Source organism: Bos indicus x Bos taurus, chromosome 7 (genome assembly GCF_003369695.1).
Source record: "Bos indicus x Bos taurus breed Angus x Brahman F1 hybrid chromosome 7, Bos_hybrid_MaternalHap_v2.0, whole genome shotgun sequence".
Taxonomy (NCBI): domain Eukaryota; kingdom Metazoa; phylum Chordata; class Mammalia; order Artiodactyla; family Bovidae; genus Bos; species Bos indicus x Bos taurus.
Window position 1 is genome coordinate 9,169,549 of NC_040082.1, and position 17,811 is coordinate 9,187,359.

Here is a 17,811-nt window from a genome sequence, read left to right on the forward strand (position 1 = left end):
TGGAAGTTTAAATATGGAAAGAAGGGTGAAAATGTGTCCTGAGTAGTCCAGAGGGAGACAACTCTTCAAGTTGTTTGTCTGTTGCCCATAAACTCCATTGTTGCCCTTCTGGACTCTCTCCTGTTTCCAAGGGGACTGGCAGCCTGTAAACTACATTTACCAGACTTCCTTGACAGTTGGCTTCCACTTAGGTGTTGCCAGTAAAAGGCTGCTGCAGAACATTTGAAAAAGGGGCAGGGGAAGCCTTTCTCTTTTTTTCTCTCTCTCTATTCTGGTGATAATTTTGGCAATGGCAGCAGTACTGGATAAGTGAGGCTCCTGGATTTATAGTCAGCAGTGAATAGAGCTCCAACAGCAACAATAGTGGAGGCTGCAGTGGTCAGGTACTTTTGAGCACTGTCTCAAGCAACTGCAAGAGCCATGGAAATAGCACGTGACTATGAGGTAGCCAGCTTTCATAGTATTATTAGGTGTGTGGGTCGTGGCTTCCTGCAAGAGGCAGTGATTGCAGTTCCAACAGCAGTAGCAGCAGCAGTAGCTGTTGCCACTCCAGTCACCACTCCAGTTAGTAGCATATATTTCATGAGTTTTGATTAGTAACTTTCTTCTTTTCATTCCAACAAATGTATTACTTTTGTAATCAACCCCTAGATCAATTTTTCTGTTTAAAATATTTAATATGTTTATTTTCCCCAGTTGGATGCTGAGTTATAGAAATGTACCTATATGATACCATTTACTTAATGTTCAAAGACATGACAAATGATACTCTAAATTGTCTAAGGATGTATATATGCATTGTCAAAAAAGGTGTTAAAATGGTTCAGAAATGGTAAACTTCAAATATAGGATATGGATTGTGGCATGTGAGTAAAGAATGTGTTTAGGGAGTACATGTGGAGTTTCAACTATTTCAGTAAAGTTTCATTTCCTATTCTGGATGGGAGATAAAAATGTATTCATCAGATTTTTATTTATTGTTTTTTAAATAATTGAAGCATAATACATTGAAATAAAGATCAGTACTAAGTGAAATGATTAAAAAGAACACATTTTTTAGTAAATTACTCATAAATACTGTTTAAAAATAGTTACAAAAAGAGTTCAATAGCAAATCATAGAGGTTAGGAGAAGACTCTTGAGTGTCTCTTGGACTGCAAGGAGATCCAACCAGTCCATCCTAAAGGAAGTCAGTCCTGGATATTCACTGGAAGGACTGATGCTGAAGCTGAAGCTACAATACTTTGGCTACCTGATGTGAAGAACTGACTCATTGGAAAAGACCATGATGCTGGGAAAGATTGGAGGCAGGAGAAGGGGACAACAGAGGATGAGATGTTTGGATGGTATCACTGACTTGATGGACGTGAGTTTAAGCAAGCTCCAGGAGTTGGTGATGGACAGGGAGCCCTGGCGTGCTGCAGTCCAAGGGGTCACAGTCAGACATGAACTGAACTGAACTGAAGTCTTATTAGTATTTTGGAAAAGAAGTTATTAGGCTTTTATAGATCTTAAGCATTCAGAGTAATTTAAAATAAACTTAAATCATTGTGAATTGTTTTTTAATGATTATAATGATGATCTATTTTGTCTTTATAAAGATTATTTAATGAAGATTATTGCTTCTTTTCTTCTTTTCACATTTTAGGTGTTGTGTTTGGTCTTGTAGATCTGAGCACCGACAGTTTTAAGAAGGAAAATAATTTGAGCATCATTGAGAATATATTCTTGTCATTGACTTATGATATTTCATCTTGCCTGGTAGTAGTGTTTATAGCATACTATGGAGGAAAAGGAAACATACCAAGATGGATTACAGTTTCCTCCTTTTTAGTAGGATCTGGATCACTCTTATTTGCTTTTCCGTACTTTAGTGTTGAAGATTCTCAAATGAATGTAGAATTTGAAGGTAAGATTTTAAAAGATACTGTCATCCATCAAATCATTATTCATTTAAACCGTTGACTCTAGGAATTTAATGTAAACAGTCATACTTGTCTGTACATTCATTCATCTGTATCTGTTTATGTGACCAAGTTTACTTAGCTAATTAATGGTGGCTCCCTAATAACATATATGCCGTTCTTCCATCTTCTCATGAGCACATATCCTTTCATCTAGGAGAAGGGCCTAGGAAAATGAAAGAATATTTAGGACAATATTTGGGATAATTATTTCGTGAAGTTGTTTTTCTTCTGTCAATTTTCATATATATTATAAATCTTTTGAGAACTTTTTCTTACATCTTCTACAATATATTTTAACTGATCCCTTTATTTTGACCTCAACACATGTATATAAATACAAAGGCAAAGATACACACTTACACAGACGTACTCAAATAGTCAGAACTTTTCTAGCTATTTCTACCATTTCAAAAATGGGTGCTGCCCTTTGGTGTAGGACTTTGAAAAGATAGGTGGTATCTTTGCTTTCTTAATTTTTTCTGATTTATTCCACATTTTTTTAATCTACCCCCAGTAGATAAAAAACACTAAAGTTTTAAAGCACTATTTTTGACATTTTTATGTCAGATACTTTCTTATGTATAGGTGTGTAAAAGTGTTGAAATGCATTTATGCATTTGTAACCTTTAGACTGGGCTTAAGCAAGAAATGATGGAAAAGGCATGAGGATATCTTTATGCATGTGTATGTGTGTATATGTGTATTACATGTTTATGATATTTAAAAGTATGCTTATGATGTGTGTTTATGCTGTGTGTTTATAACATAAATAAATAGTTCATATTAAATATAATTTATGTATTAAGATATTATTATACCATAATTCATATTATAAATAATATGTATCATATATCACTAATTTATGAAGTATATAATGTTCACATATATTTATAATCTGTATATTTACAGAATGTATATAGAATAAATACATTTATTATTTTATAGGATATATTTGTAATATCTTTATTGTATTTATAGAATAGACAGCTAATTGAATTAGACAGCTAATTTCCATAAGTCATCCATAAGTCATAATTTCCATAAGACTTATGGAAAGAAGGGAATGGAGAACATTTTGCTCCTATTTTTCCTTTAACCCTGTTCTGGTCAGAAAGGATGAAAAGTTAGGAAGCACTGCTTGAGATATTAAAAATGCTGCTTGATGAGTCCTCAGGAGTAATGAGAGTAGATATAGTATAGTCATTCTTCCTTTGTCTTCTTTATATTATCTAGATTCTACATATTTTATTTTCTGCTTGTGATTAGGAACATGAAATTTATCTAACAACACTCATTCAATGTGTTGACTGGGTAACCCTTTGCTTGGTATTAGAAAAACAGAAATAAAGTAAAAGAATGATCTTTGCAAGTAGAAGTGCTCATTTCATCTGTCTATCTATGTAGCTGTTTTGCCCATTTTGTTTAGAAGTTTAGTTTTTACATAACTAATTTTCTGCACTATGCCCACAATTCAGTTTACACATGTATGTATTTTTAATTTATCTTCTTTCGTCCTATTTTGGGGACAGTCCATCTCTTCCTCTTTTCTGAATATCTCTCCTGTTCTATTTGTTCTGTATTCCCTAGTCACCTGCCATACTTATCTTCCTGTATGACTGGTCTGAAGCTTAAAGTAGTCCATTTACCGCTACCTCACACTCCCTTTCTCTGCCCCTCTACCCTGTCTCAGTTTTAAGTACTCATCCCCTGTGTCCTAATTAACATGTAGAAATCCTACTCCACCAAATCCTTGAGAAGTTAAAAACTAATTTTCCCCTCTAGTTCATGAAAACAGTTGTATCACACTCTGGTCTTTAGTTTCTAAATCTCTACATATAATTGAATACCTACCATATCAATGGTTTCAGTGCATTGTCAGTTTACTAAGAACTTCCTAAATATCTCTTGTCTTGCTCTCTGATTATATCCACTAGTTCTCCTAGCTCATTCATGCAACCGAGACTTCAGTTCTCGCCTTTCATTGAAACTTTTAGTACATTGATGTCTACTTTATTCCTTTATCAGGTTCTCCTTGTTGTTACTTTCTTTCATTTGTAGCTTGTTTTGTGTCCCTTAATATGACATGTTAGAGTATTTCAAACACACTCTAATGATTATACTAAGCTCTCTGCCGCATTGTCCTTTCTTGTTCCTGGTCTGGAAAACTTTTGATCCAACCATATACCTCTCTTTTATATCTCTACCTGGCCTGCTGATGAGTATTTTAGAGACAAAAAATCACACAAGAGGACTGCTTAGTCCCACAATGAATTTGCTACTTTCAACCTCAGTTATATTCTCAAATGGATCTATTCCACTGACTTTTTTTTAACTCCCTTCTGTAATTCACAACAAAGATTTTCGATTTTCCTCATGTCTTAGTTTGTGCTGCCATAGCAAAAACATCAGAGACTGCTATAGCAAAAACATTTCTCACAGCCCTGAAGGCTGAGAATTCAAGATCCAAGTGCCAGCTGATTCATTTCCAGGTTATGTTCTCATATAACAGAGAGAGAGAAAGCAAGCCCTCATGTGTCCTCTCTTCTTATAAGGGTACCAGTCCCACTCATGAGGGTCCTACCTTCACGAGCTACTTACTATTTAAAAGCCCCCATCTCCAAATGTCATCACATTGGGGATTAGGGTTTCAATATATGAAACTCTAAACATTCAGCCTATAACATCTCACTTAACTCTTACCTTTTGTGTTGGATGGGAAATACTGCCATAACAGAAATTTCCCTTAAATTTTTTCCATAGAAACTATAATTTCACCTATAACTTCATATTGGCACTCTTCTTCCTTCCTGTTAAAATGGAAGAGCTGTCCTCCCACTAAACATCCCGTGCTGTTTTAACTTCATGCGGACTTTATTCCATGGGTGGTCTCCTTGCCCTCTTGCTGCAACTTTTCCTTCTCTTTTGCTTCTCATGATTGGCATTTAAACGTGCTCAGGTTTTTCCCTATTCTTAAACAACTGAAACAACAACAGACATAACCAACAGTATCCCTTAGCACAACTTCCTCATTTTCATTGAAAAATTTGGAAAGAATTCCAGAATGCTTTCTGGCTTTATCTCATATTCTTCACTCAACCCACTTTAACATGGCCCTCACCATAAACACTGTAACAGATATATTTCCACCAAACTATAATCATAATTTGTTATTTAATATAATTAAAAGTTTTATTTATTACATTTCTTGCCTGCCACGCTTCTTGAAATTATAGTCCAATCAAAGGATATTTTTTAAGATGAAGAAGGGTACCAAAAGATTAGTTGTATCCTACTGATGGAAAAACATTTGTTTTCAAATGTTGGACATTTGAATCTCAGGCCCACGATCCTTAGGAGAAGGAAATCAAGTTGAATTTCCTAGGAGAAGCCAAGAGTGGTCAATTAGGGACATATTTAATTATCAGGAGGGTGAAGGGCCTAGTTGAATTTAACAATCATGCATTCAAAGTGAGATTTGCCTCATTGTGTGTTTCCCTCCAGCCACATTCAGCTTTAAACATGTAGCTGTAGAGTAGGGAACAGAGTTTAATTTGACTGAAAGGCTGAAATTTTACTAAGGGATTGCATGATATAAAAGAGAACAAAGGTTTTAAAAGTGCTAAGATGACTATGAAAAAAGTAAGGCGATGGAAGTGACATTGAGATAGTGAAACAGAGTGGGCTCAGTGGGTTGATTATAGGTCCGGGTGGGTTTTAAGGAGAGTAGCAAGTTGGTTGCTAGAAGGAGTGATCTGGAAAGGTGGAAATAGTTTGAGTGTAGGATGCTTGGAATTGCGATTGAGGAAGGTTTGTAGTTATTGTTTCCAAAAGTTTAAAATGAATAGCTAAGGTAAATGGAGTACAAGTACATGGACAGAGTGAAATTCAAGAAACTAAGAGGCTAGGGTGTTGAAAATGTCAGATTGATTGTGATATCACCACTAGTTAACACATTTATGTAAAATTGAAACATTTGTAGTTTGGATCACAGTTCTAGAGACCTCCTCCCATTTGACATGTGGATACTGGACCAGCTGAAAAATTCCACTTGTGTACTATTTTGCAATCTGTGCTTTTACCAGTTTTGAAAAAGCAAGAGAGTTCCAGAAAAACATCTATTTCTGCGTTATTGACTATGCCAAAACCTTTGACTGTGTGGATCACAATAAACTGTGGAAAATTCTGAAAGAGATGGGAATACCAGACCACCTGACCTGCCTCTTGAGAAACCTATATGCAGGTCAGGAAGCAACAGTTAGAACTGGACATGGAACAACAGACTGGTTCCAAATAGGAAAAGGAGTACATCAAGGCTGTATATTGTTACCCTACTTGTTTAACTTATATGCAGAGTACATCATGAGAAATGCTGAGCTGGAGGAAGCACAAGCTGGAATCAAGATTGCCAGGAGAAATATCAATAACCTCAGATATGCAGATGACACTATCCTTATGGCAGAAAGTGAAGAAGAATTAAAGAGCCTCTTGATGAAAGTGAAAGAGGAGAGTGAAAAGTTGGCTTAAGTCTCAACATTCAGAAAACTAAGATCATGGCATCTGGTCCCATCACTTCATGGGAAATAGATGGGGAAACAATGGAAATAGTGGCTGACTTTATTTTTCTGGACTCCCAAATCACTGCAGATGGTGATTGCAGCCATGAAATTAAAAGATGCTTGCTCCTTGGAAGGAAAGTTATGGCCAACCTAGACAGCATATTAAAAAGCAGAGACATTAATTTGTCAACAAAGGTCCGTCTAGTCAAGGCTATGTTTTTTCCAGTAGTCATGTATGGATGGAAGAGTTGGACTGTGAAGAAAGCTGAGTGCTGAAGAATTGATGCTTTTGAACTGTGGTGTTGGACAAGACTCTTGAGAGTCCCTTGGACTGCAAGGAGATCCAACCAGTCCATTCTAAAGGAGATCAGTCCTGGGTGTTCATTGGAAGGACTGATGTTGAAGCTGAAACTCTAATACTTCGGTCACTTTTCACTTGAAAAGACCCTGATGCTGGGAAAGATTGGGGGCAGGAGGAGAAGGGGATGACAGAGGATGAGATGGCTTGATGGCATCACTGACTCAATGGACATGGGTTTGGGTGGATTCTGGGAGTTGGTGATGGACAGGGAGGTCTGGCGTGCTGCAGTTCATGGGGTCGCAAAGAGTCGGACATGACTGACCGACTGAACTGAACTGAGCTAATATTTTAAGAATATTTTGTTAAATAGACACATTTGAATCAGAATAGACACAGTCAGAATGATCTAATAGCATTGCTTGGATCTACCAATCTAACAACAAATGTAATTCCAACAAACATTTGTTGACTATTCAGCTACAGTCATGTGAATTTGAGAAAGAATAAGAAATGGAATGTCACTTCAAAGAATTTAAAATACAGTACTTTGCTATATAATGAGTAACTCTAATAGAGAGAAATTTTATTCGATAATGCCTTGTCCTTATGCACCTGTATCTAGAAGTTAGGGGGTTTAAAATGGAAAACTATTTAGTGACATGAAGTTAACGTGAAGATTGCTGAAAAAGTTGATCTACAATTAATCTCAGAAAGTAATCTTTAGTAATTCAGCTAACTTAGGACATCAGAAATACTTTTTTTCTGGGGTCGAAACTCAGGGGTACCAGATGCCAGATTTAAGAGGAATATGTGTGTATGTGTGGCTATGTATATATACTTATGCACATATAAATGTGTATACACATATAATCATGCAATAAAGATTTATATTTGGTTTATAATATGTGCGTCTTTTCCAGTATTCCCACAAATTTTCTTTTATCATTGTTTTTTTTTCTGAGAACATAATGATTTACTGTAGAACTACTACATTCAATATAAATGAGATGTTAACTAAAATTAAAGCATTATGGTAGAAATAGCTTATAAAAGGTAAAACATTTCATAGAAGACACTGCATATTTGTTGTATGTTTAACTTTTGACCCATTTAACAAAAATGTAATTATCTTTTCAAAAGATATTTGCCAAGAAGTGAAGATTGTCAAGCCTTGCTCGAAAGCTTCATTCTCATTCCGATTAAACTACATGACTTTCTTCATCCTTGGGCAGAGTGTGCAGGGAATCGCAGCCATACCTCTTTATATCCTTGGAGTAACCTTTATTTATAACAGCGTTGCCACACACTCAGCTGGTATTTATCTAGGCAAGTTTTTTTCCCTTGTAATATGATTTTTGTATATTTTCATCCTATCAAACTATAAAGGCTGTAGTTAATTTCTCTAGGAAATAAATAACTCAAATTACTAGATTAAATTGCTTGAATATTTGTATGCTTAAACTTTGAAGATATAGTGGGATTTGCTGCCGTCATGTCCTTAAGGGAATGAAAACATCGTTTTATGCTTCCTCAGAACTAGATTCAGTGCAGTGCTGAAATAATTATTACTGAACTAAGTTCTCTACGTATACCAACTCAGTCTTTTTGGAGGGCTTTGACATTTTGAAGTTAATGAATTTATAACAGTTCTTGTTCTAATCTTGTTCATCCTATCAAGGAGAGGAGTGACATGCTATTTAATTAGCTACAATGTAGAATCCACTTTTATAATATTTCATGCTAGTGTGTCATACAAAAAGTAACCCTGAGTATATGTCACAGTAATCTGTACTCCTTTATATTGTAATAGCTTCTGGTCCCGGTAGATTATCTATTTGTACAGGGTTATCTAACTTTCCTTTTTGAAAAAAAATTAAGTTGTTTTTACATACCTGTTGTGAAGGTGACTTAACAGAAAATAACATTTTACACCAAAATAATAATTTTCCACCCGAGATAAGGAAAGTCATGTCAATAAACTAAAATAGATGACATTCATGTTTATGCTTGCTTTTAGAACAAAATTGCACCAGTTTATTAGTGTTGGCTGATGGTAGCACAAATCTGTTTGTTTTGCTTTTAATTTTACAGAATAGCAATTAAAAGCATACATGTATATATTACAGAGAATAGATTACTTTATTATTACCTCCTGCCTCCCTGGCAGCTAAAGTGAAGGATGCAAAAATGACATTTATATTGAAATATCATCTTGCTTTAGTACCACAAATTAAAGTGAAATACTTTTGAATTATATTAAATATATGTATATTTATTTAAATTATATTAAATGTAGATTAAATGTTACAGTGAATTATAAAATGATCTGAATTTCTCTATGTGCATTGAGTAATATGCATGATTAATTTTATGTGTCAGCTTGGCTAGGTTATGACAACTAGTTCTTCTGTCAAACACCAGGCTAGATATTTCTGTGATATGTTTTAGATGTGACCAGTATTTACAGTCAGTACACTTTGAGTCAAGATTACCCTCAATAATATGGGTGAGCCTCATCCAATCAGTTGAAGCGTTGCAGAACAGACATGTTTCCCAAGGAAGAAACAGTTCTGTCTCCAGACTGCAATGTACAAACTCTGTCTGAGTTTTCCCATCCTACTGGCCTGCCCTGTGCATAACCTTATGAACTCAAGACTGTAACATTAACTCTTATCTGAATTTTCAGCCTGAGAGCCTGTCCTACAAATTTGGACTTGGCAGCCCTGCAATTTCATGAGGCAATTCCTTGAAATCTCTGTCTCTGTCTCTCTTTCTCTCTCAATATTCTATTTGTGCTGTTTCTTTGGAGACTAACAAAGTATGCAATGAAGCTTTCAGAAGTAACCCATTTCCATTAGATAATTTTTATCATTTTGCAACAAAGCTGGGTTATATAGTTATTTGACATTCAATATTCATTTTATAGGCATTGTGGAAGCTGTAGGAATACTTGGATATTCTTTGGGTTATACTATAGGAGCACCCCTAATTAAGGTCTCTGTGCTAACTGTGAATAGTACTTTTGGGAGAAGGTAAGCTGTTGTTTTTTTTTTTTTTCCTTTCTTTCTGGTTTACATTGTATAAAATATTTATTGAATAGATACTGTAGCTTATAAATGTATATTTGATTTATAATCATTATATTTTTAAAAGCATATAAATGTGACTAGTATGCACATATAGGTACATATAAATACATCTAAATACACTTTGCTGTTTGAAATGTAATTTAAAAAGTGGCTTATGATGACAGCCTTACTACTAATTCTGCATATAGTTTTTTAAATTGTGTTAAAAAACACATAGTATAAAATTTACCATTCTAACCATTTTTAAGTGTGTAATACAGTAATGTTAGCTATATGCATAATATTGCGCAGCATATCTCTAAAATTTTTTGTCTTGCAAAGCTGAAACTCTATATCAATTATACAATTGGGACTTCCCTGGCAATCCAGTGGTTAAGACTCTGAGCTTTCACTTTAGAGGGCACAGGTTCAATCCCTGGTCAGAGAATTAAGATTCCACATGCAGTGCAGCACAGCCAAAAAAAAAAATCTAAAAAAAACAAGTAAGAAATGATGTTCATTATGCAACATTTCCCTCTTCCCCTTAGCCCGTTTACTTTCTGTTTCTAAGAGTTTGACTACTTTAGATACTTTACATAAATAGAATCATGAAGTAATTTTCTTTTTATGACTGGCTTATTTCACTTAGGATAATGTCTTCAAGACTCATCCATGTTGTGGCATATAACAGTATTTCCTTCTGTTTTAAGTGAAAGTGAAGTCGCTCAGTCATGTCCGACTCTTTGTGACCCATGGACTGCAGCCTACCATGCTCCTCTGTTTTAAGGATAAATAATATTTCATTGTATGTATGAACCACATTTTATTTATCTATTTGTCAGTTGACCTTTAGGTTACTTCAACATGGATGTGTGAATATCTCTTTGAGATTCTATCTTCAATATTTTGGGGATATATATATACCCAGATTATTAGATTGTATGGTATTTCTATTTTTAATTTTTTGAGGAACTTCCATATTGTTTTTCACAGTGGCTGTATCATTCTACATTCCTACTAATAGTGCATAATACTTCCAGTTTCTCAATATCTTTGCCAATACTTATTATTTTCTCTTTTTTAAATGACCAGTGTGTATGAGGTGATATTTTGTTGTGGTTTTGATTTTCATTTTCTTGATGATTAGTGATGTTCAAATACTTGTTGATCATTTGTAAATCTTCTTTGGAGGAATATCTATTCAAGTCCTTTGCACGTTTTTAAAATCAGATTTTTGTTCTTATTGAGTTGACACAATTCTTTCTATATTCTGGATATTAGCCTTACTCCAGATAAATGGTTTGCCTATATTTTCTCCTGTTCTGTAGTTTCTCTGTTCACTCTGTTGTTTCCTTTGCTGTCCAGTTTAAGTTCAATGTAGTCCCATTGCTCTAATCTTATTTTTGTTGCCTGTGCTTTTGGCTTCATATCAAAAATTAATTCCCAAAATCAAAACCATGAAGCTTTTCTCCTATATTATCTTCTGGGAGCTTTATTGTTGCAAGTTTTGTGTTTAGATATTTAATCCATTTTGAGTTATTTTCATATATATTGTAAGGAAAGGATCCCACTTCATTCTTTTGCACATGGATATTCAGTTTTTCCAGCACCGTTTATTCAAGAGGTTTTCCTTTCCCTGTTGTATATTCTTATTCTTCTTATAAAATATGATTTGTCTCGTATTTATGAGAATATATTACTTGGATCTTTATTCTCTTCCATTGTTCTAGATTCTGTAACCAGTACCATACTTTGTACCAGTACCATACTGTTTTGATTATTATAGCTTTATAATATATTTTGAAACCAGGACATATGAAGCCTCTGACTTTGTTTTTTCTTTCTCGGGATTGTTTTGACTATTTGGGGTCTTTTGAGATTCCATATGAAATTTTAGGATTTTTTTCTGATTCTGTAAAGAATTCTGTTGGGGTTTTGATAGGGATTGCATTGAATCTGTAGGTCACTCTGGGTATTAAGGGCATTTTAGCAATACTGAGTTTCAGATCTATGAGCATGTCTTTCTTCCATTTATTTGTATCTTCTTTAATTCTTTCAGCAATGTTTTGGAGTTTTCAGTGTACAAGTCTCTGCCTTGCGTGTTGCTCATTGTTAGTGTATAGAACTACACTTGAGTTGTATTAACTTTGTATCCTGCAACTTTGCTGAATTCATTTATTAGTTCTGACAGCTTTTTTTCTTTGGAGTGTTTAGCATTTTCTTAGAAGTTCATATCATCTTCAGACAGAGATAGTTTTACCTCTTCCTTCCAATATGGATGGCTTTTATTTCTTTTTCTTGCCTATTTGTTTTGGTTAGAATTTGAGTATTATGTTGAATAGAAGTGGTAAAACTAGGTAGGTATCTTTACCTTGTTCCAGATATTAGAGGGAGAACTTTCAGTTTTTCACATTGAATACAATATTAGAAGTGGGCTTTTCATATATAGCTTTTATTATGTTGGGGTAATTTCCTTCTGTTCATAGTTTGTTCAGTGTTTTTTTATAATGAAACAGTGTTAAACTTTGTTGAATGCTTTTTCTGAATCCTTTAAGATGATCATGTGCTTTTGTCCTTTATTCTGTTAATGTGGTATATCACATTAACTGATAATTATATGTTGAATTTTTCTTGCATTCTGTAATACATATAGCTTCTTTTAATAATACTAGAAAATATTTCCAGGGAAAAGGAAACATTTACATGTGTGAATATAAAGTTCTCTTATTGAAATGAGAAAAAGGATAGCCACTATATTACAGTGGCTGCTCAACAGTGGCCTTGAAATACAGGAAATCATTCTAGTGAATGTCAGGTTGTTGACCACTTAGCATAGAAGGGATACCCTGAGGCATGCTATGCTTAGTTGCTCAGTCGTGTCCAACACTTTGCAACCCCATGGACTGTAGCCTGCCAGGCTCCTCTGTCCATGGGATTCTCCAGGCAAAAATACTGGAGTGGGTTGCCATACCCTCCTCCAGGGGATCTTCCCAACCCAGGGATTGAACCAGGTCTCCTGTATTTTAGGCAGATATTTTACGTTTTGAGCCACCAGGGAAGCCCAAGAATACTGGAGTGGGTAGCCCTCTTCAGGGGAACTTCCTGACCCAGGAATCAAATGGGGTCTCCTGCACTGCAAGAGGATTCTTTACCAGCTGAGCCACCCAGGAGGTATAAATTTATACTAATTTTTTATAGGTATTCAGTTCAGTTCAGTTCAGTCACTCAGTTGTGTCCAACTCTTTGTGACCCCATGACTGCAGCACACCAGGCCTCCCTGACAATCATCAACCCCGGGAGTTCACCCAAACTCATGTCCATTGAATCGGTGATGCCATTCAACCATCTTATCCTCTGATACTAAATTTATACTGAGGTATAAATTTATACTAATGTATGGTTGGGACTTAGAGCAGTATAAAAATTATGTAACCAGGAGAATATGTAGATGAACCTCTTGCAACTAGCACATGAAAATGGTGTGCATTTTGTAAGAGGCTCTTTAGCAGTTGGACAAGGTGACCCATCCTGTGAATGTTAATCAGCCTCTCTCATTTTTTTCTAACCACTCTAAATTCTTCCTCAGTAAGCTCATGTAAAAAGAGCTGGTGAGAGTAATGATGACTTTGCATAAATGCACTACTTGGACTTCTTCACACTAAGGACAATCTGTCAACAAGAATATTTCCCAGGATATAATTATGAATACTGCTGATTGCCCAATTCATCAATAGTAGCAGTAGACCGTGAGTTCCTGATATGATACTTTCATCAGGAGACAAGCTTTTATCAGGTTGATTACTTTGTCATCAGGTTGGCCCTCCATTAACCTAGAGATTTGTCTTTATAGGGGAAGATACATATCCTGGTTATGTTCTTTGCAGCCAAAGATGTAGAAACTTTACAGACAGTAAAACCAAGACCTGGAACAGACTATGGCTCAGATCACAAACTCTTTATTGCAAAATTCAGGCTTAAATTGAGGAAAGTGGGGAAAATATCTAGGCTACTCCAGTACTTTTGCTTGGAAAATCCCATGGATGGAGGAGCCTGGTAGGCTGCAGTCCATGGGGTCACTAAGAGTCGGACACGACTGAGCGACTTCACTTTCACTTTTCACTTTCATGCATTGGAGAAGGAAATGGCAACCCACTCCAGTGTTCTTGCCTTGAGAATCCCAGGGACGGGGACCCTGGTGGGCTGCCGTCTATGGGGTCGCAGAGTCGGATATGACTGAAGCAACTTAGCAGCAGCAGCAGCATTCAGGTATGAGCTAAATCAAATCCTTTATGATTATACAGTGGAGGTGATGAATAGATTCCAAGGATTAGATCTGGTAGACAGAGTGCCTGAGAACTATGGATGAAGGTTCATACATTGTATAAGAGGTAGTGGCCAAAACCATCCCAAAGAAAAAGAAATGTAAGAAGGCAAAGTTGTTATCTGAGGATGCTTTACAAATAGCTGAGGAAAGAAGAGAAGTAAAAGGCAAGGGCCAAAGAGAAAGATATACCCAACTGAATGCAGTTACAGAGAATAGGAAGGAGAGATAAGAAGGCGTTCTTAAGTGAGCAAAGAAATAGAGGAAAATAACAGAATGGAAAGGACTAGACATCTCTTCAAGAAAATTGGAGATATCAAGGGAACATTTCATGCAAGGGTGGGCATGGTAAAGGACAGAAATGGTAAGGCCCTAACAGCAGCAGAAGAGATTAAGAAGAGGTGGCAAGAGCACATAAACTGAACAGAAAAGGTCTTGATGTCCTGGATATCCACCTTGATGTGGTCACTCACCTAGAGACAGACATCCTGCAGAGTTAAGTCACGTAAAGCTAGTGGAAGTGATGGAATTTCAGCTGAACTATTTAAAATCCTAAAAGATGATCCTGTTAAAGTGCTGCACTCAGTACATCAGCAGATTTGGAAAACTCAGCAGTGGTCACAGGACTGGAAAAGGTCAGTTTTCATTCCAATCCCAAAGAAGGGCAATGCCAAAGAATGCTCAAACTACAGTTCAATTGCAGTAATTTCATGTGCTGGCAAGGTTATGCTCAAAATCCTTCAAGTTAGGCTTCAGCAGTATATGAACTGAGAACTTCCAGATGTACAAGCTGGGTTTCAAAGAGGCAGAGGAACCAGAGATTAAATTGCCAACATTTGCTGGATGATGGAGAAGGCAAGAAACTTCCAGAGAAACATCTGCTTCTGCTTCCTTGACTACACTGAAAGCTTTGACTGTGCATATCACAACAAACTGTGGAAAATTCTAAAAGAGATGGAAGTACCAGACCACCTTACCTGCTTCCTGAGAAACCGTTTACAGGTTAAGAAGCAGCAGTTAGAACTGGCCATGGAATTACTGAATTATTGTCACTATGCTTATTTAACTTCTATGCAAAGTACATCATGTGAAATGCCAGGCTAGATGAATCACAAGCTGGAATCAAGATTGCAGGGAAAAAATATCAACAACTTCAGGCATACAAATGATACCATTCTAATGGCAGAAAGTGAAGAGGAACTAAAAAGTGTCTTAATGAAGGTGGAAGAGAAGAGTGAAAAAGTTGGCTTGAAACTCAATGTGAAAAAAGCTAAGATCATGGCATCCAGTTCCATCACTTCAGTTCAAGTCAGTCGCTCAGTTGTGTCCAACTCTTTGTGACCCCATGAACCACAGCATGCCAGGCCTCCGTGTCCATCACCAACTCCCGGAGTTTATGCACACTCATGTCCATTGAGTCGGTGATGCCATCCAGCCATCTCATCCTCTGTCATCCCCTTCTCCTCCTGCCTTCAATCTTTCCCAGCATCAGGGTCTTTTCAAATGAGTAAGCTCTTTGCATCAGGTGACCAAAGTATTGGAGTTTCAGCCTCAGCATCAGTCCCTCCAATGAACACCCAGGACTTATCCCCTTTAAGATGGACTTGTTGGATCTCCTTTCAGTCTAAGGGACTCTCAAGAGTCTTCTCCAACACCACAGTTCAAAAGCATCAATTCTTTGGTGCTCAGTTTTCTTTATAGTCCAACTCTCACATCCATACATGACTACTGCAAAAACCATAGCCTTGACTAGATGGACCTTTATTGACAAAGTAATGTCTCTGCTTTTTAATATGCTGTCTAGGTTGGTCATAACTTTTCTTCCAAGGAGCAAGCATCTTTTAATTTCATGGCTGCAGTCACCATCTGCAGTGATTTTGGAGCCCCCCAAAATAAAGTTAGCCACTGTTTCCACTGTTTCCCCATCTATTTGCCATAAAGTGATGGGGCTGGATACCATGATCTTCATTTTCTGAATGTTGAGCTTTAAGCCAACTTTTTCACTCTCCTCTTTCACTTTCATCAAGAGGCTCTTTAGTTCTTCTTCACTTTCTGCCATAAGGGTGGTGTCACCTGCATATCTGAGGTTATTGATATTTCTCCTGGCAATCTTGATTCCAGCTTGTGCTTCCTCCAGCCCAGAATTTCTCATGATGTACTCTGCATATAAGTTAAATAAGCAGGGTGACGATATACAGCTTTGACGTACTCCTTTTCCTATTTGGAACCAGTCTGTTGTTCCATGTCCAGTTCTAACTGTTGCTTCCTGACCTGCATACAGATTTCTCAAGAGGCAGGTCAGGTGGTCTGGTATTCCCATCTGTTTCAGAATTTTCCACAGTTTGTGGTGATCCACACAGTCAAAGGCTTTGGCATAGTCAATAAAGCAGAAATAAACCAGTTCTATCACTTAGTGCCAAATAGAAGGGGAAAAACTGGAGCAGTGCAGATTTTATTTATTTCCTTGGCTCCCAAAATCACTGTGGATGTTGACTGTAGCCATGAAATTAAAATATGCTTACTCCTTGAAATATCAATAACCTCAGATATGCAGATGACACCACCCTTATGGCAGAAAGTGAAGAAGAACTAAAGAGCCTCTTGATAAAAGTGAAAGAGGAGAGTGAAAAAGTTGGCTTAAAACTCAACATTCAGAAAACTAAGATCATGGCATCTTGTCCTATCACTTCATGTCAAATAGATGGGGAAACAGTGGAAATGGTGACAGACTTTATTTTTTGGGCTCCAACATCACTGTAAATGGTGACTGCAGCCATGAAATTAAAAGATGCTTGCTCTTTGGATGAAAAGTTATGACCAACCTAGACAGCTTATTAAAAACCAGACATTACTTAGCCAACAAAGGTCCATCTAGTCAAAGCTATGGTTTTCCCAGTAGTCATGTATGGATGTGAGAGTTAGACTGTGAAGAAAGCTGAGCGCCGAAGAATTGATGCTTTTGAACTGTGGTGTTGGAGAAGACTCTTGAGAGTCCCTTGGACTGCAAGGAGATCTAACAGTCTATCCTAAAGGAAATTAGTCCTTAATATTCATTGGAAGGACTGATGCTGAAACTGAAATTTCAATACTTTGACCACCTGATATGAAGAACTGAGTCATTTGAAAAGACCCTGATGCTGGGAAAGATTGAAGGCAGGAGGAGAAGGGGATGGCAGAGCATAAGATGGTTGGATGGTATCACTGACACAATGGGTGTGAGTTTGAGTAAGCTCCAGGAGCTGGTGATGAACAGGGAGGCCTAGAGTGATGCAATCCATGGGGTTGCAAAAAGTTGGACATGACTGAGCGACTGAACTGAATGGAACTGAATTTCTTAAAAGGAAAGGTATGACAAATCTAGACATTGTATTTAAAACGGAAGCATCACTTTGCTGATAAATGTCCATATAGTCCAGGCTATGGTTTTTCCAGTAGTCATATACATATGTGAGAGTTGAATTGTAGAGCAGGCTGAGTGCCAAAGAATTGATTCTTTTGAATTGTATGATGGTGGAGAAAACTCTTGAGAGTCCCTTGGACAGCGAGGAGATCAAATCAACCAACCCTAAAGGAAATCAACCCTGAATATTCACTGGTA

At 36.6% G+C, this 17,811-nt stretch overlaps 1 protein-coding gene across 1 annotated transcript in view; it reads left to right on the top strand.

The window, feature by feature from the left end:
* SLCO6A1 (solute carrier organic anion transporter family member 6A1) overlaps positions 1–17,811 on the top strand; it is a 113,084-nt gene that overhangs the window by 13,627 nt on the left and 81,646 nt on the right. The window contains exons 2-4 of the mRNA XM_027545450.1: positions 1,649–1,909; positions 7,965–8,150; positions 9,751–9,824. Of these exons, the coding sequence (XP_027401251.1) occupies positions 1,649–1,909; positions 7,965–8,150; positions 9,751–9,824 (521 nt within the window). The remainder of the gene's footprint in view (positions 1–1,648; positions 1,910–7,964; positions 8,151–9,750; positions 9,825–17,811) is intronic.